Raw genomic sequence first — 22,086 nt, 5'->3', positions numbered from 1 at the left:
TATTCCAAGGACAAAGTAAACTACCACACATCTTATTTGTCTTTTTTGTTTTAGTAGTAGAGTAATATTTGCATTCTTATTTGTAAATTATTGTATTTATATTGTAGGACTACACATATAAGCGATTACATTAATGTCATAAGTAACCAACGTTTTCAGTGTAAGAATAAAGAGATACAAGTACAAAATCAAAAGAGCTCAGTAAAAATCACAGTTAGGGACGCCTGGGTGGCTCAGTTGGTTGGACGACTGCCTTCGGCTCAGGTCATGATCCTGGAGTCCCGGGATCGAGTTCCGCATCGGGCTCCCAGCTCCATGGGGAGTCTGCTTCTCCCTCTGACCTTCTCCTTGCTCATGCTCTCTCTCACTGTCTCTCTCTCAAATAAATAAATAAAATCTTTTAAAAAATCACAGTTAAATTTTAATTGGAAATATGAATGTGTGTGAATGTGTGTGTGTCTGTGTGTGTATATCTTAATATTCTAGCTCTGGGTGCTGAAGGGATCTATAAGCAATGTCATCCCAGTTGCTATTATCACCCTTAAATCCCTGACTGTGATCTCTAAAATCAGTCCTTACTAAAAGCTACCAAGTTTCTTTGGAAGAATGGCTGCTTCCATGTCTAGGGCAGGGAATAAAAGAGATGTACCTGATACCTCTTGAGTGATAGAAAGCAAGAGAACTGTCAGTGATTAATAGGATGTTTCAAAAGAACACCAGGGCCAGTTTAAAGGAGTTTTCACTGACTTATTCTGAGGCAATTTGAATATAAAAAAAATTACTGCAATTGATTGATGCACATTGAATATATGAAAATCCATACTTCTATAGTAATGCTCAAACAAGAAACGTCATTAAAATATTTTTTAAAATTTTATTTGTCACCATTGGAGATAACTACTATACCTAAATTCATTACGCTGTAGATTGGTAAACCAAAAAAATAAGAATGTATCCTACCTTTCAAGTTGGAATTGTATTTCAGGGTAAATAACTCCAGTTGATGAAGAGACTTCTTTATAAAACAATATCAGCTAATAAATGTTAAAGGAATGATAGAATTAGAAGTCACTATTTAGTGGCCTCTAATGAAATAATTTAGTTGAGGACCATCAAGGAATAGCAAATCCATTAGGTGAAAAATTGATGGGAACTAAATATTTTCACAGTGCCAAAATATCATCCCATGGATTACATATTAGTCACTAGAGGGAAACACAATTTTCCATACAGTGATCTGTCTTTATCTTAAACCAGTGATCAATTTTAGCATCACTAAGAGAATGACAGGCAGACATTACCCCTTTCCTGAAATGACAATTGAAGGTATAAGCATCACTTATAAAGCATTTTACTTAAAAACTATTTAACTTGACCCAATCAATATTTATTATTTATTTGTTATTTTAGATTTTCTATTTATTTCTTTGACAGAAAAAGACACAGTGAGAGAGGGAACACAAGCAGGAGGAGTGGAAGAGGAACAAGTAGGCTTCCTATGGAGCAGGAAACCTGATGCAGGGCTATCCCAGGACCCTGGGATCATGACCCCAACCTAAGACAGAGACCTAATGACTGAGCCACCCAGGTGCCCCCAATCAAGATTTGAGATGTAACTTCTAGTTTACAGTAAATGCAGGGAATATATAGGATATACACAGGGGAAATACTGGGAAAACTATCATATGGAAACTATCAGACAAATTCAGAAGGTGGGGAGTTGTAAGGAAAAACTAACCTGGGGGGGCCTGGGTGGCTCAGTGGGTTAAAGCCTCTTCCTTTGGCTCAGGTGGTGATCGCAGGGTCCTGGGATCGAGTCCGGCATCAGACTCTCTGCTCTGCGGGGAGCCTGCTTCCTCCTCTCTCTCTGCCTGCTTTGCTGCCTACTTGTGATCTCTGCCTGTCAAATAAATAAATAAAATCTAAAAAAAACCCAAAACTAACCTGTCTTGTCTATTCAACAAGACAGTGCCCAAAATGGGGGGGGTGGTGTCTATGTTAATTTAAAGAGAATTAAGAAACATAACCACATACAATGGTGGTCTTTGACTCCTATTTTTTTTTACTCCTATTCTGAACAAAACAGATGGAAAAAGACATTTTTGGAAACAATTTGAGAATTTGAACATGAACTGAGCATTAAATGATATTAGAGAGTTATTGTAAATTTTGTTAGCTGTCATAACAGCATTTGGATTATGTAGGAAAATAGCCTTACTTCTTGGAGATGCATATTGAAACACTTATAAGGGAAATATGATGTCTATAATTGACTTTTTAAAAGAAGCAGATTTCACAAAATAGCAATAACTGTTAAGTCTAGATGATGAGTACATGAGTATTTACTGTGCACCCTATCTTTTCTTGTATTTTGGAAATTTTTAAATGAAAACTAAGAGAATAAAGTGATCAAATTTGAGCTTCAGAAAGCTCACTCCCTAGCTTATTGGGTGTGAAGAGTAAAAGCAAAAGATTTGTTAGATGATTACAGTACTATTCGCGATGAAAGAGCACAGTGGTTTAGATAAAGTAGAGAATAAGGAGGAAAGAAAAAATAGACAGATGGGAGATCCATTTTGCAGGTAGAAACCATAAGCTGTTGATAGGCTTGAGGTGGGAGAGGTTAAAAGAAAAGAGAGTCAAGGCTAATAACGAAAGCCAGTCTGTGTCATGTGTTGAGTATGCGCCAGTGCATTCATTGTTGTAAGTGCGCCAGATGAGTTTAACTCGTGGAATCCTCACAACCACCTTGTGAGGTAGGAATTATTAGCACATCTATTTTACAGATTAGGAATTTGGGCGCAGAGAGGTTAAGCAACTTGCCCAAAGTTATACTCCTAGTAGGTGGCATTGCTAGAGCTGGAATCCAGGCACACACGCAAAACCATCCCCGCTAAGGATGATACCGGTACCAACAAGTGAGATGCGTAACAGTTCCTATTCTCACTTTTAAGGTCATCCTAGGGCTTACACCAGCCAACTCACATTTATTTCCTGGCCCCCACCCAGCTGTAGCCCTTTTCTCCAACCTTGGGATTGGGTGATAGAGGTGGTAGTCCTTGGGGAGAAGCATATGTCAAAAGGGGGTGGGGCCAAGTGGGAATTCTAGCGAAGTGACTACTATTTGGTGGAGAACAGCTGCGGGTAGGCACCTCGGTAAGCCAGAGCTCTTACGCCACGTATGACGCAAATAAGCGTAAGACCCGGGGGTGGAGATGCCGTCACCACCAGCCCAGGGTTGGCCGAGCTGCAGCGAGAGGGGCGTATAGACCCCGCCTCGTAGGTGGGTGGGGAGTGGCAAGTCCCGCCTCGGCCCCTGTGGCTGGCTCCGGCCAGCGTCGCTGCGGTCGTGGCAGGGGAGCTAGCGCGCGGAGCCGGGAAAGATGCGGCGCCCGCAGCGGCCTGGGGGTCCCGGGGGATCCGGGGGTCTCCGGGTGCTCCTCTGCCTCCTGCTGCTGAGCAGCCGCCCGGGAGGCTGCAGCGCCATTAGTGCCCACGGTCAGGAGGAAATGAGGGGGGTGGGGTGGTGGGGGTGGAGTGTGGTGCTGGGAACAAAACTCGGTGGGGGGTGGGGAGGGGTGCCATGAAGGTAGCAAGTTCAGGTAGAATATGTGTCTGGAGTAGGGTAGGGGCTAGCACTGGAAGGTGAGGAAGATGAGAGGGCGTCTGAGAGGAAAGGGGCGTAGGCCTGGAGGTGGGACTGGGAATACGGGGGCGGGACCTAAGAGAAGCAGGCTCAGGGCAAGATTGCGGGTTTGGGAGGAAGAATGGGGGTGCATATGGACAGAAGGGCTTAGAGACTGGCTACAAGGCCACGGGAGAAGTCGCGCTGAGGCGCCAAAGAAGTGGTGACGCGCTGAGGGAATGGGGGTGGGAGGGAGGGGTAGGAAGAGAGAGCCCTGATGTCCGAGCAGGAGGAGTTGGGGACACGAGCATGGGGGGTCCCAGTTCCCAGGAGAGGATCAGGCTGAAGGAGGGGCCAGGGTTTCTCTTTAAGCTTTGAAAGGCAAATTACTGCTATCAGATCGCCAGTAAGAGGAGAAAGGCCCGGGGGCGGGGGGGGGGGGGGGGGGAAAAGGGGGGGAAGAGGGAGGGGTTTTTCCCCCCCCCCCCCCCCCAGCCAGGCCTGTGCTGACTCACATCTGAGCGGACAGAGACAGTCAGCGCTGACTCATGGGCCGGGGGAGGGTGGGGTGGTGGGGCGCGTGGGGGAAGGGGCACAGCCTCATCATCTGACGCCCTCCTTTCCCACCTGGGTTGGAGGCCAATGCAAGGTACTTCCTGTGGCGCTGTGGGATGGTAGGGTGGTAAATGAAGTCTGGAACGGCGGAGGGGTCAGGTCTTGGGGAGACTCCTGACCCTAGCAACCTTCCCTCCCCCATAACTGCTTCCAGGCTAGGTAGCCCTCGGCGGTGCCAGATTCAGAGTTCAGCACCGCGGATAGCGCTAGTGGCTCGGGGGGCCGCTGACTGTAGGGACAGTGTGGGGAGCCTTGCTTTAGAGACACCTCAGCCATACCCCTTTCCCACATGGAAGGAGGGTGTGTTAGGGTTTCCATCTTTTTGAGCCCTAGCTCATCATAGTTAAAATGCTTTTGGAGATTTGGGGAGGAAAGTCCCATTTTCCTCAGAATTTGGCCCCAAATTCCCCCCTATAGTAATTCTATGAGAGTAGGAGTATTTGATCCTCGACTACTCCCTACACCTGCAAGCCTTCTCCCCATCACTCAGTTAAGCAAACTGAGGCTTTCAAGGAAAGGATCCAGACTCTCAGATCCTGTGCTTCCTTCTCTTAAGAATTCTAGGCTTCTTCCCTACTCCCCCTCTCCCCCAGCTGAAAGCCTTTCTTAGGATGAAAGAATGGACCCCATCTGTTTCCCCCTTCCCCAGCATGCCCATCCTCTGACCATTCTGTCGGGGGGGGGGGGTGTGTCTGAGCCTCTGCTCCCTTTTCCCTCTACAGGCTGTCTGTTTGACCGCAGACTCTGTTCTCACCTTGAAGTCTGTATTCAGGGTGAGTGAGGCCTGGGCATAAGATTTACCAGACAGGGGACACAGTAAGAAAGAAGTGTGTGGGGGGCCTGGAAGGGGGATGGAGTACCAGTCTTGGGGAAAATATTTGGGAATGGCCTGAAGGAGCAGAGTTCTCTGAAGCCAAGAGAGGAGATGGAGAGAGTGATGCCCATTTGCAACCTGGACTTTGGAAAACCTCTTGTCCAAGCCTCCTGCTGACACCACTTTTGTGCTCTTAGATGGCTTGTTTGGACAGTGCCAGGTGGGAGTGGGGCAGGCCCGGCCCCTTTTGCAAGTCACCTCCCCAGTTCTTCAGCGCTTACAAAGTGTGCTCCGACAGCTCATGTCCCAAGGTGAGGTCTAGCTGCACTGGAGGAAAGACACGGGGGCTTTGTTAGATAAGGGTGGGGAAGTGAGGGGCCACTTGACTCAAGAATTTCTCTTTATGAAACATTCTTATCACCCCTACTTCTAGAACCTTACCTTCCCAGACCTTGCTGGAGAAAGGGGAAAGACAGGAGTGGGGGTAGAGCCAGAGAGAGGGGCTGTTCACATTTGGACTCTTTGGAGGAGTCTAGAGGGGGCCTCCACAGAAGGAGCCACTGGAAGAGGCCACCATCCATCTCCTTAGAACTAACCCACTCCATGGAACTGTCTGAGTGCTCCAGAACCATGAATTCTGGAGTCCTCAGCCAGGAGAACCCCCCCCCCCACTCATCAAATTCACTCATTCAACAACTATTGAGTATTTACTACATGGCCAGCTTAGTTTTAGGTGCTTGGGATGTATCAGGGAATAAAACAGACAAAGATCTCTGTCTACTGGGGCATTTGGGGGCATAAGGGGAATACAATATATAAATTAGAAAATATATAGTATGTTATAAAGTGATAAGTTGTCATGGAAAAAAAACAAATATTATAGCATGATAAAGGGGCAGATATGGTGGGGTAGAAAGCTTCAGTATCAAATTTAGTGGTCAAGGTAAACCTTATTGAGACTATGAAATTTGAACAAAGACATCAAAAGTGGAAGTGTTTTCCAGAAGTTTATCTGGGGGCAATGTTTCAACCTGATCAAAGAGCTAGAACAAAAACCTGTACTAAAGCAGGAGCACAAGTTCGAGGAATACCATGGAGAACATCTCTATGGTCTGGCTGTAGAGGAGTGATAGAGAGGAAAAATGGAAGATGCAGTCAGATGGGTGTTGGGGGAAGGGATGCAGATCATCGCAGGGACTTATAACAGAAAGTATGGATGGATGTTGTCTTTACTCTGAGTAAAAGAAGAACCTATGACAAGATTTTGAGCATAGAGGTGCATAATCATGCTTGCTCCTGTCGATGATATAAAGAAGTGAGTCAAGGGTAGAAGCGGGGAGATTGTTAAAAGCTACCACAATAACTCATGTAAGAGATGAACATGGTATGGGTCAGGTGGTTGCAGGGAGGTAGGAAGGAATGACAGAATTCTGCATATATTTTAAAAGTAGTAAGTGTAACTTCATGAAATACTGGACAGTGCTGTGAAAGAAAGGGAAGTGCCAAGGATGACACCAGGTTTTATTGCCTGAATAACTGGGTTAATGAAGATGTCATTAGCTATGCAAAAGGACCAACCTGGGGAAGGGGGTGTTCAGTTTTGAATATACTAAATTTAAGATGTTCATTCAAATAGAGCGGGAAGTTGAAAGTATGAGATTCTATTTTGAAAGAGAGATGGAGGATTCTGGAGTAGAGATAGGAATTTGGAATTCTTTGGCATATTAATGGCAGTTAAACCCATGAGGTAGATGATGGGGCGCCTGGGTGGCTCAGTGGGTTAAGCCGCTGCCTTCGGCTCAGGTCATGATCTCGGAGTCTTGGGATCGAGCCCCGCATCGGGCTCTCTGCTCGGCAGGGAGCCTGCTTCCTCCTCTCTCTCTGCCTGCCTCTCTGCCTGCTTGTGATCTCTCTGTCAAATGAATAAATGTCTTAAAAAAAATACATTTAAAACCCATGAGGTAGATGAGATAACCAAATGTTTTAGTGTATACGAAGAAGAAGTCTAAAGAATTATAATATTAAGAGGACCAGGACAAGGAGAGGAACCAACAAGGGAGACTGAGAAGGGGGAGCCACAGAGGTAGGAGGAAAAACAAGAATGTTTGGTGTCCTAGAAGCCAAGTGGAAGTGTATTGCAGAGGAAGGGGTGATCAACAGTGTCAAATAATGATGGTGAGTGAAATAAGATGAGATTGGCGAATTGGCCACTGGCTTTAGATAAGCAGAAGTCACTGGTGATCTGGATGAAAATCGTTTTGGTAGAATAGGTGGGAATAAAATCCTGAATAGAGTAGGTGAAGAGGGAAGGAGAGGAAAAGAACTGGATACAGCCAGTAGAGGTAACTTCAAAGAGTCTTGCTGCAAAGAAAAGGAAAGAAATGGTGTGATCACTGAAGAGGAATGTGGGGTCATGCAGTAACTTTTTAAGATGAAAAGAATTCCATCATGTTTGTATGCTAAAGGGAATAATTCAGTAGAGAACAGAGGAAAATGATCATGTAGGAAATAGGGAGAAATTGCAGAGATGTTCTTTAGCAGGTAGTAAGGGGTGAAATCCAGTGCTCAGGTGGAGGAATTGGCCTTGGATGGGATGAGTTCTCTAATGTCCAGAGGCAACAAGGCAGGTATGGATGATAGTCAATCTTAGGATATGAGTTAGGAGCAGTACAGACTGTTAACTCAGAAGCAGGAAAGAAGGAATGGAGGTGGAGAGTGGGAGATTATGTCTTAAGAATAGGTAACTAATCTTTCCTGAGAGTGGTTTCATGAAAGGAAAGAGTCATAAGATGACTGATGGTGGTGGAGGTGGTGAATATTTAAAATGTGTATAGTGCTTTAGGACTTTGTAAGCACTTTCATTTCTCTGATCATACTTGATCTTCACAATAGCCCCACGAAGTATGTAATTATTCCCACTTTACAAAGAAAAGTAAGGTTCAAATCAACAAAAAGAAGTAATGATGATGATGATGATGATGGTGATGGTGATGATGATGATGATGATGATGATAACAGCTCTTTAAAGTTCACTATGTGACAGATACTATTCTTACCATGTTACATTGGGTCAATTGTCACAATCTTAGGAGGTATAAACCCCCATTTTACAGATGAGAGAATTGAGGTTCAGACAGGTTTAGCAATTTGCCCAAAGTTGCACAATGAGTAAACCGCAGAAGATTCAAACATAGTCTCACTGGCGGCAGTCTGACTCCAAAATCTGTCCCTGAGTGTGGGAAGGGGACAGCTCAGATCACCCACCAGGTCTCTGGGCCACCTCCACTGCCCCCCTGCTCTGCCAAACTCAATGCACTACAGGGTAGGGAGTGTGGTTTTGGTTTCCACTGGTCCCTGTTACTGGGCTTTCAGACTCTCCTGAGCCAACCTCACCTATCCTGTCTCCTGACAGGATTGTCCTGGCACGATGACCTGACCCAGTATGTGATCTCCCAGGAGATGGAACGCATACCCAGGCTTCATCCCCCAGAGCCCCGTCCAAGGGACAGGTAGGCATCCTTTTTCAACAGCTCTCGTGTGGCAAGGCTGGTGGGTCTGTGGTCTTGTCCTGACCGACAGAGGGAAGAGGGAGGGAAGTGGGCACCAAGGTCAGGAGCCACAGGCATGGGTTTGAAGATGTTCAAGAGTGGTCATCTGACATGTTCACATATTCAGTATGAGCTGAGCTCACCCCCAGGGATCCAGCAAAATGGTGGGGGAAAAAAGTTCTGAAAAACTTGGACATTTTCATAATCTAAAAGAAACACCAAAGGAGTCAGTATGGGACAAATGAGAATTTTGTCATACGGAAAATGTTTAATGTTCCATTTCATTACTATGTGGAAGTGTATGTGGAGAGACCATCGTCTTTCTGCAGTTTGGGGCCTCTGGAGGCATTGTTCAGACTCTGCAAGCAGAGGAAAGTCAACGAGGGCCATGGGTCTCCGATGATGATAGCAGGATGAAAAAGGCAGAGTACAGTAGGAAGGCAGAGTAGGGGAGAACGGTACCGAATGTTTGAACTGAGTGTTTGAATGCACGCTTAGAGAGCCAGGTGTGGGGACACGAATACAGGAGGAATGGGGCAAACTGCAGCCTCAGTTTATCTATAGAGGCACGTGGCTGCCTTTCCCTGCACCCATTCTTTCCTCCATTCCTCGTCTCACACAACCCTAACCTCCCCTGCTGTGTTTCAGGGACCTGCGCATGCTTACCGGGGAGGCAATGACCTGTGCCCAGGCTTGGCCCTCTGGCCCTTCCCCATGCTACTCTCTCTTCCCCTGAGGCTAGCTCATTTTGTAAGAGGTCACGTTTACTCTAAAGTTTACTCTAAACCGCTGAGCCTGTCTGGTCCCACCCTCTCTGCCTCCTTTAGGCTCTGTATGCCCTTGCTCCACACAACCAACACACAAACATACACTTTGCTTTCTTCCCCAGATCTGGCTTGGTGCCCAGGAGACCTGGTCCTGCCGGGGAGCTGCTCTTGCAGGGCATCCCTACTGGCTCTACCCCTGCAGCCCAGCACCGACTTCCTCAACCTCCAGGGGGTGGGGGTGGAACTGGGGTGGGCTCTCCACTTTCCCCTCTGCAGGCTGAGCTGCTGCCCCCTCTCTTGGAGCACCTGCTACTGCCCCCGCAGGCCCCGCACCCTGCTCTGAGTTATGAACCCGCCCTGCTGCAGCCCTACCTGTTCCATCAGGTGAGCCTTAAACACTGGCCCCACCCCAATACCTGTCCCCAAGCCCTGATATGTGCTTTTACCTGGATCTCTGATTCCCCCACAGTTTGGCTCCCGCGATGGCTCCCGGGGCTCAGAGGGCTCTCCAGGGCTGGTCAGTGTCGGCCCCCTGCCCAAGGCTGAACCGTCTACCGTCTTCAGCAGAACTGCCTCCAAGGACCTCTTTGGGGCTCACTCTGACCACTCCTATGGGGACCCTCCAGGGCCTTCGCCAGGTCAACTCTTCCAGGACTCAGGGCTTCTCTACCTGGCCCAGGAGCTGCCAGTGCCCAGCAGGGCCAGGGCACCAAGGCTGCCAGAGCAAGGGGGCAGCAGCCGGGCAAAGGACTCCTCAGAGGGCTACGAGGAGGAAGGGCTAGAAGGTCGCAGGGAGAAACCTTCTTCTCCAGCAGAGCAGCCAGGTAACAGACTTCTTGGCATCTGTGCCCTTCCTGTGGGGGCTGCATTCGGGGGCTCCTTCCCAACGACCCACACATTTGTTAATTTGTCCTTAAAGTCATTATATATGTAACTAATATCCATACTGACAACCTGATCTATGCCGGGCACTAGGTAGGCAGTGGGGATACTGTGGGGCAGGGCGATGGCATAACTCTTCTTCAGCTGGAGAGTCAAGATGTTCGTGGTGGGCCTGAAGTTTGGTCTTGGCCCTAAGAAGGCCTTTCCCCACAAGTATGGATGAGGGCTGGAAGGTGGAGGGCATCAGTCTCCTAGGGTTTGAGAAGAAACTCTTAAGTGTGCTAGTACTCTCCCCCCACCAAATGCCTCCTACGAGTTCATCTTGCCACCGCCACCTCTCTGCCACCATCTCGCCATAAGCTCTGTGTCTGGCTCCCAGCAGACGTGACTCTCCAGAGACTGGCAGCTGTGCTGGCGGGCTATGGGGTGGAGCTGCGTCAGCTGACCCCTGAGCAGCTCTCCACCCTCTCAACCCTGTTGCAGCTGCTGCCCAAGGGCGCAGGACGAAATCTGGGTGAGTGTCCAGGCACAGAGACTTGCAACCACCAGCTCCATGATGGCCTCTTGCCCCATGTCTCAAGACCACATGGAGAAGCCTAGAGGGCAAGGTCAGGGGCAGAGAAGAGAGTTCCTTTGAGACATGAGCACAGGCTCATTGCCTGCCAAGGGCAGGAGGCAAGGGACTGGGGTGGTGAGCTGAGTTAGAGTGGGAAAGAACTGGAGGATGGGAGTAATGGAAGAAGAAGCCAACAGGGGGTATGAGCAGCGATCAGGAGGCACCAGGCAAGGTGAGTGGTTGATAACAGCCTCAAAGGAAGTGGCCAATGCCAAGTGAAGCCAGTAATCAATGGGGAGGGGGAGGACTGAACAACGAATAGTTTTGACAAGTGTGGCCAATAACTCTGGAAAGAGCTGAGAAAACAATCATAAGGTAGAAGCTAACAGGCATGAGACCATGCTTAGGATGAGATCAAAGACTGGACTGGGTCACTGACTGAGGGCAAAGAGGCCACAGCAAATGCAACACACTCAGGGCTGCTGGCTCTTTCTCCTACCTGGGTTATGTGGACCTTCACCTTGGCCCTTTGCCCAGAGTCTTGTTTTTCCTGTCTCTACAGGAGGGGTTGTGAATGTTGGAGCCGACATCAAGAAAGTGAGTTTGGGCACCTCCCTGACCCTCAGTGCCCCTAGCAGCAACCCCCCTTGTCAGAATCTAAACCTCAGCCTTGGGACCCAGATCTGTATCTTCCAACCCTCCTCATTGGCCCAGAGACCACATGTCCTTCCCTTAAGCTCTCACCTCAAGCTGATGGCAGAGCTGGGTCTAGAAGCTGGAATTCTCAATTCGCTGCTTTTTTTCACTACAGTCATTTCAGATCCTGCTCTGAGGATCCTTAGGTGAAGAGGGGAGTTGCACGCAGGCTCCTGACCCTCCCTGTAGCCCGAAGAGCTCTATCTTTTCCACATGTGTGACTTCTGAGATTTTTGTGGCTAAACAGAAATCTAAAAATCATCGCCTGCCTTCATCTCTCCTAACACCACCTCCCCTCACTCCAGAGGCTCTCCCTACTCCAGCTCCATCCTGTGGATCATTACTGACCATGTTGCACTCATTTAATCCTTTATGCAGTCATTCATTCATCCATCCAGCTGACTCACTTTTCTGGGTAACCTCTATGTGCCCAGTGCTGCCTTGGGCCCTGGGAATTAGAAAGAAACAAGTCCCAAGGTCCTCTTTAGGGACCTCAGACTCCCATCCCCCCACCCCCTATACTATCCAGAGACTACATCTCTATCCTCTCTTCTAAACAGACAACAGAGGAGCAGGTGCAGGGTGAAAACACAGTGGAGCCTCCACCCCCCACGCCCTCCCTGCCTGAATACCCCACTGCCAGCCCCACTTCCAATAAAGCCCAGCAGGTGCTGAGCTCTGGATCCTCCGAGTCCCCCAAAGCTGCTACCCAACTTGCCACACCTGTCCTGCTGGAGAAGAAAAGTCCCCTGAGCCAGAGCCAGTTCCCAGCTGTGAGGCAGCCGTCAGCTCAGCCATCAGCAGAGGAGTATGGCTACATTGTCACTGACCAGAAGTAAGGGTTTCAGCCTGGGGAAGCCTTCCAGTCCCCCCTCCCATCCCCCGAGGAAGGAATGTTATTTGGGCAGGCCTGCCTGGCAAGAAGCAGAGAGCAGAAATCCAGATGTGAAGTGGACAGGGGGTGGGCTTCTCTGCACCCCTGGAGGTAGCTTGTTTCAAGAAAGTGGCCAAGAAGATCCCTACTTGCCCTCCTCTCCCTTCTCCCCACCTTCAGGCCCCTGAGTCTGGCTGCAGGAGTGAAGCTGCTGGAGATCCTCGCTGAACATGTGCACGTGTCCTCGGGCAGCTTCATCAATATCAGGTGGGGCTGGTATCTAGCTGGGACAGAAAGGATCTAGAAGGTGCCTTGAGGGGAGAGGTGGCTGGAGGGGCTTGGGGAAGGAAGGGAAGACAAAGTCTCGGGTAAGTGGCCACGGTGGGGTCCCAGCTGCATTGAAGGTGCCCCCCACAACACACACACCTTGTGTGTGCGGCAGCAGGACGAGCACCTGGCAGCCATGGGGCCTGAGGGGGCCCATGGTCACACACACACACACATACACACACACGCACGATGCTGGCCTCATCCAGCATTCCTCTCCAATGTTCCTGTAAGGCATCTCTGTTCGGCCTCAGCTTCATCCTCTCATGGGGAGAGGGCCAGAGCTGGCCTCTCTGTTACAGTCTGGGGTCTGTGATGGGTGAGGCAGTAATGTAGCTCCTGTTTGGCAGTGTGGTGGGACCGGCCCTCACCTTCCGCATCCGACACAATGAACAGAACCTGTCTTTGGCCGATGTGACCCATCAAGCTGGTAAATACTGCCCGGTCCCAGCCCCAGCGTTAGTAGGACATACCCAGGCCTGTGGCTGATGCCCCCCTTGAAATATTCCCAACACACACGGGCCCTATGGAGACCACCTGGAGCTGGAGAGAGTCTGACCCACATCTTCCCTGCAGGGCTGGTGAAGTCGGAACTGGAAGCACAGACAGGGCTCCAGATCTTGCAGACAGGAGTGGGACAGGTATGAGCTAACTGAAGAATCAGCTGAAACCCCAGAGGGCTGCCATTGCCCACAAGAGATGGGGGCAAACTTGGCAGGAAAACCAGAGCTGAAACCTCTTGTACTCGGTGGGCCCACCAGCTTTACCAAAGCAGCCCTCCCCTTGCAGTTCTTCTTCTGGCCAGCAGATGGCTCCAGTAGCTGCTGCTCCTCCGCCCTTAGGCTTCCTCCTCCCTCTCCTTGCCCTTCCTCCTCCTCTCCCTCCTCCTCAAGGGCACGACCCTTCTATAGGAAGGCCTCCAGCGTGGAAACACCACCTGAGGTGTCCATAGCCTTCTGGAACAAAGTTTCTAAATTCCAAGAGAAAACCCAATGCAGTAAGGACATTAACCTCAATATGTATTTCTATTCTGCAACACTGTTGCCTCACATTCTACTGTGCCATTCCTTAGGACTCTCCAAACTTGTCTACATTCATTTTTTAAATGCAAAAACTCCTGGTGGGGGTCATCCACTAAGTTTCAGGCAGTGCTGTGTGGTTCAGTTGTCCGATGGGGCTTGAGAAGGAGGGTCCTGGGTCTAAATGAACCCTTCTGCCTGAGCCACCATGCCCTTGCCCTACCAGCTTTGCCCTTGCAGATACCCTAGCAGGGACTGCGGCCCCAGGGTGGGGGGCAGGGGTTGAGGAACAGCTCCTAAATACCCCCTGCCACTGCCCTCCTTGATTCTAGCCTTGCTCCCACAGAGGGAGGAGGCGGCTGCCGTCCTTCCCCGACCAGCCCGCAGCACATCTCCCATGCGCTCGGTGCTGCTCACTCTGGTGGCCCTGGCGGGCGTGGCTGGGCTGCTGGTAGCTCTGGCAGTGGCCTTGTGTGTGCGGCAGCATGCGCGGCAGCGGGACAAGGAGCGCCTGGCAGCCCTGGGGCCCGAGGGGGCCCATGGTGACACCACCTTCGAGTACCAGGTGTGTGGCCCAAAAACTTGTGGATGAGAGTGAGTAGAAGGGGCTTGGGAGTCTGGGTCTCACACAGGGTGAGGGTGGGGTGTTGTACGGAGGTTGAGCACACATCCCTGGGAATGGCCCTGCTAGGGCTACAGAAACCCAAGTTGGGGTGTTGTGGGGACATCTTGAATGGGTGGGAATTGGGAGCAGATGCTTCCTAAGGTTCTTCCTGGGACCACGCTTCGGGATCCCATTCTCATCTCTGAGCTTGTCAGAGGCACCCCACAAACAGAACAGCCTGGAAAAGAATGAGGGTCCTGGCAGCAGAGCCTCCCCCTCTCTCCCCGAAGAGATGCATTTCATACAGAATCAGTCAGGGAGGAATCTGGAATGGAACCCAGGACGCTGCTGAAAGGGTTTTGGGGGCCCTGGGGCCCTGCCTGATCTTTCTTCTGCAGGACTTGTGCCGCCAGCACATGGCCACAAAGTCTCTGTTCAGCCGGGCAGAGGGTCCCCCAGAGCCTTCTCGGGTGAGCAGCGTGTCTTCCCAGTTTAGTGACGCAGCCCAGGCCAGCCCCAGCTCCCACAGCAGCACACCGTCCTGGTGCGAGGAGCCCGCCCAGGCCAACATGGACATCTCCACGGGACACATGATTCTGGTCAGGGGGGGCCCGGGGCCCAGGGCGGGTGAAGGGCTGGGATGCTGGAAGAGGCTGGCCCGGGGGTGTGGGCCAAGGCAGGCTGCGATATCCCTGCAGGCGTACATGGAGGACCACCTACGGAACCGGGACCGCCTGGCCAAGGAGTGGCAGGCCCTGTGCGCCTACCAGGCGGAGCCCAACACCTGTGCTGCGGCCCAGGGGGAGGGCAACATCAAAAAGAACCGCCACCCTGACTTTCTGCCCTGTGAGTGAGTCCTGCTGGTCAGCCTGGCCCAGCCCTCTCTCTGCGGGGAGCTCTGGAGGGCTTGGGGGAAGGGCCAGGCTCCTGGCTCCGGCCAAGTGGCAGGGGTACCAGGACCCCAGTAACTGGAGGGGCACCTGAGGTGGGATGTGGGGTCTGTGCAGATGATCACGCGCGCATCAAGCTGAAGGTGGAGAGCAGCCCTTCTCGGAGTGATTACATCAATGCCAGCCCCATTGTAAGTGGCCCTAGCTCCAGCCCCCTCCTCTGCCCCATTTTTATCCTTCCTGGAAACTCCATTTCCTCATGGTCACTGTCCATGCCACCTGATGCCCTGGAATTATGGGGCCTGATATCCCGGCATGGAAATGGGGATTTTTCAAGCTCTCCCAGATCCTGACCCGCTCCCTTTGACCAAGCCTCTCCATAGCAGCATTTCCCATTCTGGCTCATGACGTGTCTCCCCTGCCCCAGATTGAGCATGACCCTCGGATGCCAGCCTACATAGCCACCCAGGGCCCGCTGTCCCACACCATCGCAGACTTCTGGCAGGTGAGTTCTTGGAAGGAGGGCTTCTCCGGGGACCAGTGGTCCTTGAGGGGAGCTGGAGAGGTTAGAGTGGAATCTCTGTCCCTAGATGGTATGGGAGAGTGGCTGCACCGTCATTGTCATGCTGACCCCACTGGTGGAGGATGGTGTCAAGCAGTGTGATCGCTACTGGCCAGACGAGGGGTCCTCCCTCTACCACGTATATGAGGTCAGCAAGACCCCATGGCAGGGGGACGAGGGAATGGAGAGAGTGGATGGTGAACCATTCATACATGTATGAATTGTATATGCATATATGCACGTGCACACACATGTACATGTACTATATGTTTACATGTGTGTGTCCAGCCAGGGCCAGGAAGCATCTGTAGGGACCTATCATGAAAGGTACAGAAATAAAACTATAAAACAACCAAAACCGAGGTAAGAAGCCGGAAGCCAAGAGTGTATGAGATGGGACCAACATTAAGACCTACGTTAATCGAGCCTCACTTAGCGCTGAGTTTCCAAAGCCAGGAAAGAAATAACCACCAGTCACAAATAGAATAGAAACAAGCTTTTTCATTAGGAGAGAAGATAGGTATTGGGGGAGGGGGTACTGGGGAGAGGCAGAGCCGAGGAAAGAGGAACAGATTCTTGCTACGTGGAAGGTGACCCCCTGTAAAGCAGGAGACACTAAGAGACAACAAGCTTCTCCTCACCAAGGGAGCACCGAATAGTAGTTTTTCATCATCCGATAAGCATCCAGCAGTCTTTTTTTTTTAAACTTTTTTTTTTTAATTGGTGTTGCTCATGGCTAAAGAAAAAAAATGAATAAAAATACAGAATCTCATACAGGTTGATGGTGTGTGTAGCACAGGCATGTGCTAGACTCTGTGAGGAAGAGGAAAGAGGATCTCTGGCCTCAAGACGCCCTCAGTGGCTGTGTCCAGGTGGAAAAGCCACCCGTTGTCCTGAGCAGCCAATAAGTGACACAGACAACTGGGGATCCTGGGGAGAACTGGGGCAGTAGCAGCGGGCGGTTGGGTAAGCTTCCAGGAGGATGGAGAGTTTGAGCCGGCCTGGGAGGCTGGGAGGATCTGGAGAGGCGCTGCCGTCCTCAGACCCGGCCCACTCCTTGGCAGGTGAACCTGGTGTCCGAGCACATCTGGTGCGAGGACTTCCTGGTGCGCAGCTTCTACCTGAAGAACGTGCAGACCCAGGAGACGCGCACGCTCACGCAGTTCCACTTCCTCAGCTGGCCGGCAGAGGGCACTCCGGCGTCCACCCGGCCGCTGCTGGACTTCCGCAGGTGAGGGAGGGAGCGCGGGGAGAGAGCGGCACGCGAGCGGGGGGGCCCGGGAGCTGGGCGTCCCCACCGCGCCCCCCACCCCAAGACCACTCTTCCTGGGGGCCCCCGTCTTGTGAGGCGGGCCCTCCAGGCTGACCTGGAGCCTCCGCCTCTGACCTTCAGTCGCCCACTTCCAGACCCCGCAAGCCCGGACGGATGCTCTGGCTGGCTGCGCGCATCCCTCCACCCCTGCGCTCCCGCTCCCGCGCTGCTCTCGCTCCGCTGTTCTGCCTGCTGAGTCCCCCTCGCCCCTTTTCTCTCCCTGCCTCGCGTATCTGGCTTCTCCATTACCCCCGCCCCCAAGAAGGGCTCACCTGAGTTCAAGCTCCCTTCTCGCCTGCTCTCCCTCTCTTGGGTCCCGGCTCCCGTCTCTCCTGTTCGTCGCCTCCAGTGCCGCTCTTGCGATCTCCAGCATATTCCGTGTGTCTGCTCTCCCCTCATCTCTCACTCCCTCCTGCCCATCTGTCCTTTATCCCTCGCTGTTTCTTTGCCTCTGTTATTTCTCCCCCGACCTTCTTTCCTTCCTTTTCCTCTCTCTCCCCTTCCCCTGCCTCGCCCCCATCTCTTTGTCTCTCCCACTGTCTCTGAGTCTGTTTTCTATCCATTTCTCCTGTCCTGCATCTCTCCGCTGTTCTGTCCCCTCTCTCCCTGCCTTCTCCACCTCCCTGCCCTCTCTCTGTCTCTCCCTCCCTCTGTCTCCCCACTCTGTCCTTCTGTCCTTACCCTCTCCTCTGTCTCTCTCTCCCTCTCACGGCTGCCAGTGTCATTTTTGTGATCTGCAGCTAGTGTTCTCTCTCCAGTTGCATAGTCACAAAAGTGATCATTGGAAGGCGTGGCCGCTGCATGGACAGGACAATCTAATCAGGACTTGTGGGCCCTGGGGCCCCCTGAAGGCTGCTGGGAGAGCTAGTGGGTGGGGGAACTCTGAGGAGACAAACACTATCCAAGACAGTTGGGAGGCTCTCAGGATTACTGGGGACTCAGTAGAGCAGGTGGTGGCTGGGACAGGAAGCTAACTAGATGCCTTTCCCTGTTCTGACAACAAAACACCCACCAGGCCAGACCTCCGGCATTCCCAGTCTTCCCCCTGGCCCACACTGCAGCCTCCTCCTGCCTCTTGCCAGGCTGGCCTGAGGTCTCCAGGTGCTGGACAGAGAGCAGAGGAGCAGAACTGGGGGAAGAAGCTGGGGATAGTTTTTTTTTTCTTTCTTTTCTTTTCTTTCTTTCTTTTTTTTCAAGTTTATTTAAGTGATCTCTACACCCAACCTGGGGCTCAAACTCAGGACCCCGAGATTGCATGCTTTTCCCATTGAGCCAGCCAGGCGCCCCAGCTGGGGATAGTGTCTGAGCCTCAGGATGATGGTTTCTCACTGGGCTCCCTGGAGCCTGAGGCCCAGGGTCCTCAAAAACAATGCCAGGGGTCATAGAGTTATTTCTTGCTTTCCACGTTTAAAAAATCCTTATAGAATTAGTGCATGGACCATTTTTAAGACTGCACAGGTAAGCTAAAAGATTACGTTTCTTTGCTTTAGGCCAGAATGGTATAAACTCAGTTGGCACCGGACACCCAGAACAAATTAACTGCTGCTTAATAAATATGGTTTGTTGGAGGTCTACACAGAGGGAAGGCAAACTCGTTTTTTTTTAAGTGCTAAAAAGCGACTCTGAAAAAGTTGCTCGATTTCTGTTTTTCTTACCTGTGAAATGAGGATGATGACCCATACTTCAGGGGTTGTTACAAGAGTCAATGGGATAAAGTCTGTAAAATCTCGTTTAAGTGCCTGTGCATAGGAAAGGCTCAATGAATTCTAGATATGATTCACTGTCATTATTATTAAATGATTGGGAGCTACTGCAGATACTTCTGTTCAACCTCAGCTCTCTAACACATGAGCCAACTTGCTAGAAAACCATGTGGACATCTGTAAAATCATTCAGAGTCACCTGGCCCTTGCAAGTCTGGGGGAGTCTCAATGGTAGATCATTAAATTCCAAGCTTCCCCTGAAACAATCTAATAACTCTTCAGGTGGTCCTCCCTGGTCCTGGCCCACTGGGGGTATCAGGATTCTGCAGGTAATTCTCAAAGGAGGAAAGTCATAAGGGACAAGGGCAGGTTAGACTAGGCCACTGAGGAAGGGAGAAATCCTCTGCTCCCTGCTGAGAGGGCAGCTGTCAGTGTAACAGAAAAGAGTCTGAGGTCCAAGTGGACCCCAAGTCTAAATATGACCCAACCACAGAACACCTGTGCTGGGATGAGGCCGATTCAGGGAGACAGACAGCTGTATAACATTCAGAGCAGAAGATTGTCTTCCCTTTGTGAAAGAAATTTTGTGCCTAGGGCTACCCGACCTCATTGCTAGTGAGGACCACCAGGAGCCTGACTGGGGAGTGGAACATCCTGGGCAGTTGTAAAGGAGGGCAGAGGGGCAGAGCGGGAATGTGAGGAGATTGACACCCTTGACGTCACCAGAAAACCTATTCTCGCTGGACTTCTAGCAGAGGTGGCTATTAATATTACGTAGTATCATTAATAGTACTACCATTTATTGAGCACCTACTGTATGTCAAACCTCACACTTAATTCTTTACATGGATTATCTCATGCAATCATGGTGACAACCCTAAGAAGAGGGTTACTATTATTATACCCTCATTTTACAGACAAGAAAACTGAGGCTCAAAGAGGCCAAGTCTGTTGTTCCCAGGTGCGTCACTTGGGCATCAAGCTCATTAAGTGACAAGGCAAGCCCAGGGCCACCCACATCATCCTGGTTCTTTGTCTCCTGCCCTGACTCATTTCTCCAGCTCTCTTCCCTCCTCTGCCCTGGGCACATGGGGAGAACAAGAAGAAAAAGCGGCCCCCAGGTATGTGCTGGTGCCCCCCCTCACATCCACTTCTTGTTGCAGGAAAGTGAACAAGTGCTACCGGGGCCGCTCCTGCCCCATCATTGTGCACTGCAGGTGCGTGCGGAAGGGCTGGGGGCAGGGGTGGGGGTGGGGTCACAGGGGACAGGCCAGCCCAGGCCAGAGGGTCTTGAGGTGGGGCATTCCTGATTGCCACCCCTCTCTCTGGTCCTCCTCCGTGGGCACATCTCCCATGCATGCTGTCTGGCCCCTTGATGCTGGCCAACAACAGCCCACAGGCCAACTTCAACATACCATCTGTTTTTTGTTGTTTTTTTTTAAATGGCCCATGAGCTAAGAATGGTGTTCACATTTTTAAATGGTTGAAGAAAAGTAAAAAAGAATGTGTGACAGAGACTCTCTGTATGTCGCACACAAAGTTGAGAATATTTATCCTCTGACCATTTACACCAAAAGATTGCTGAACAAAAGCCTGCCCAGAGGCTGGAAAGGACCGTTCTTATCCCGCCTCTGTCCCAGCTGATTTCACCTTAAGACTGAGCCAGGGCTCTTCTTTTAGGCTGGCCCACTACCCAAGTGACACCCCCTGGCTCACAGGTCCCCCACTCAAGACCCAATTCCCAGGGACCGCCGAGGCTCTGACTGATGCCTCCTCAACCATGCCTACTGGCCCCTCCAGTGTCTTCCCCATCCTGAGGAGCCTCCCTGTCTCCTCTGCCCCTCCCCCTTTCTGCTGGGTCCTGAGCCGAGCCTGTCATCCTCTCCTGTTTCAGCGACGGTGCGGGGAGGACTGGCACTTACATCCTTATTGACATGGTACTGAACCGCATGGCAAAAGGTGAGGACCTTCCTCACAGGGCCCGCAGCCCTGCCCCTGATGAGCTATCCCAGCACCCAGGCTCCTGGGAGCTCCTGGAGGGACCAGTTATCACACCCCCAGGCTCTGCCCAGTCCTCTAAGCCTCCCAGCCCAGGGCGCTCCAGGCTTTCTGGGTCCTGTCCTCTGGGCAAACCCTGTGCCCTTTCCAATCTCCAGGAGTAAAGGAGATCGACATCGCTGCCACCCTGGAGCACGTCCGTGACCAAAGGCCTGGACTTGTCCGCTCGAAGGTGACTGTTCCTCCCCACACTGACCTGAGCTGCCAGCCTCGCCCAGGGAGACTGGCAACAGCCTGCCTCCCCCACCTGCCCCCACCTGCTCCGGGAGGACTCCCCCTGGCCTAAGTGACCTCCCTGGCTCCCCTGCCCAAAAGCCCCCCTCCCTTCCCCAAAAGCTCCCCCTCCCCATTCCCTCCCCCCCACAGGGCAAGAGCAGAGGTCAGTCCTCTCCATGACCATTCTCCCCCTGCCCTTCACCAGGACCAGTTTGAATTTGCTCTGACAGCTGTGGCGGAGGAGGTGAACGCCATCCTCAAGGCCCTGCCCCAGTGAGACCCCTGGGGCCCCTCAGTGGGCAGACCAGCCTCTGCTCCCTCTTTGCCTGTGTGAGCATCTCTCTGTGTACCCCCTCCTTTCCCCCAACCCCACCGCCTGGGTCCCTCTTGGGCATGGCCAGTTGTAAAGCAGGGGATGTGGGAAGGGGCAAACCTATCCAGCCTCTCACCTGTCAGAGCCCCCAGGAAGTCCCATGGGAGGCAGGGGCTGGGTGGGGGGGCTGACAGCCAGCCAGGAGCAGAGGAAAGTCCTCCACCCAGAGCCTTCTCCTGCCCGAGTTCCCCAGCCCAGCTCCCATTCTTCTGAGAGCTCCCAGGATGTCTGTATGGACCAACCCGGTGGAGGGCCCGTCCTCCTTGCTTGCCCATCCCCCGCTGCCTGCCGCCCTGCCTCTGTGGCCCACGCTCTGGCCCCTGCCCTCCCCGCCTCCCTAGGGCCTCCTCCCCTGCCCTCCTGCCACATGCCACTCCACTCTCGCCCTCTGGCACAAGAGAACATTTCTAGAAAAATCTACTTTTGTATCAATGTGAATAAAGTTAGTGTGTCATGCGTGCAGCTGCAACCCGGACTCCTACACTTTTGTGTCGTCTCTGCTTCCAGACTCCATCTCTTTGTGCCCTTCAGCCCTAGGATAATGAGCCTCATGCAGGCCAAGCGCCTGGCACACCACAAGCAAAACTAGCTAGACTCTGGTAGCAGCTTGTACACCAGGCCTGTGAGACATCACAACAGGCATCC

The 22,086-nt window shown here is 51.7% G+C and overlaps 1 protein-coding gene across 2 annotated transcripts; it reads left to right on the top strand.

Moving 5' to 3' along the window:
- The first annotated feature begins 3,228 nt into the window (after window positions 1-3,228).
- On the top strand, window positions 3,229-21,564 carry PTPRN (protein tyrosine phosphatase receptor type N). Of its 2 annotated transcripts, none has more exons than XM_032857274.1 (23): window positions 3,229-3,498; window positions 4,963-5,013; window positions 5,252-5,365; window positions 8,467-8,563; window positions 9,492-9,753; window positions 9,839-10,193; window positions 10,631-10,765; window positions 11,370-11,404; window positions 12,064-12,338; window positions 12,558-12,644; window positions 13,055-13,134; window positions 13,281-13,345; window positions 14,070-14,288; window positions 14,726-14,926; window positions 15,026-15,173; window positions 15,335-15,408; window positions 15,645-15,722; window positions 15,808-15,927; window positions 16,844-17,010; window positions 19,958-20,011; window positions 20,689-20,753; window positions 20,951-21,024; window positions 21,274-21,564. In XM_032857274.1, the coding sequence occupies exons 1-23, from the start codon at window positions 3,384-3,386 to the stop codon at window positions 21,343-21,345; spliced, it is 2,943 nt and encodes a 980-aa protein (XP_032713165.1). In that variant the 5' UTR covers window positions 3,229-3,383; the 3' UTR covers window positions 21,346-21,564. The 2 variants fall into 2 exon arrangements, with proteins under 2 accessions (XP_032713165.1, XP_032713166.1); XM_032857275.1 differs by having other exon boundaries at window positions 3,230-3,498; window positions 10,634-10,765.
- The last annotated feature ends 522 nt before the right edge of the window (window positions 21,565-22,086 follow it).

The sequence above is a fragment of the Lontra canadensis genome, unplaced genomic scaffold, assembly GCF_010015895.1.
Source record: "Lontra canadensis isolate GAN:19392208 unplaced genomic scaffold, GSC_riverotter_1.0 scaffold13, whole genome shotgun sequence".
NCBI classification, from domain to species: Eukaryota; Metazoa; Chordata; class Mammalia; order Carnivora; family Mustelidae; genus Lontra; species Lontra canadensis.
The sequence above is the reverse complement of the archived record's forward strand: the minus strand, read 5'-3'. Positions and strand labels throughout refer to the sequence as shown.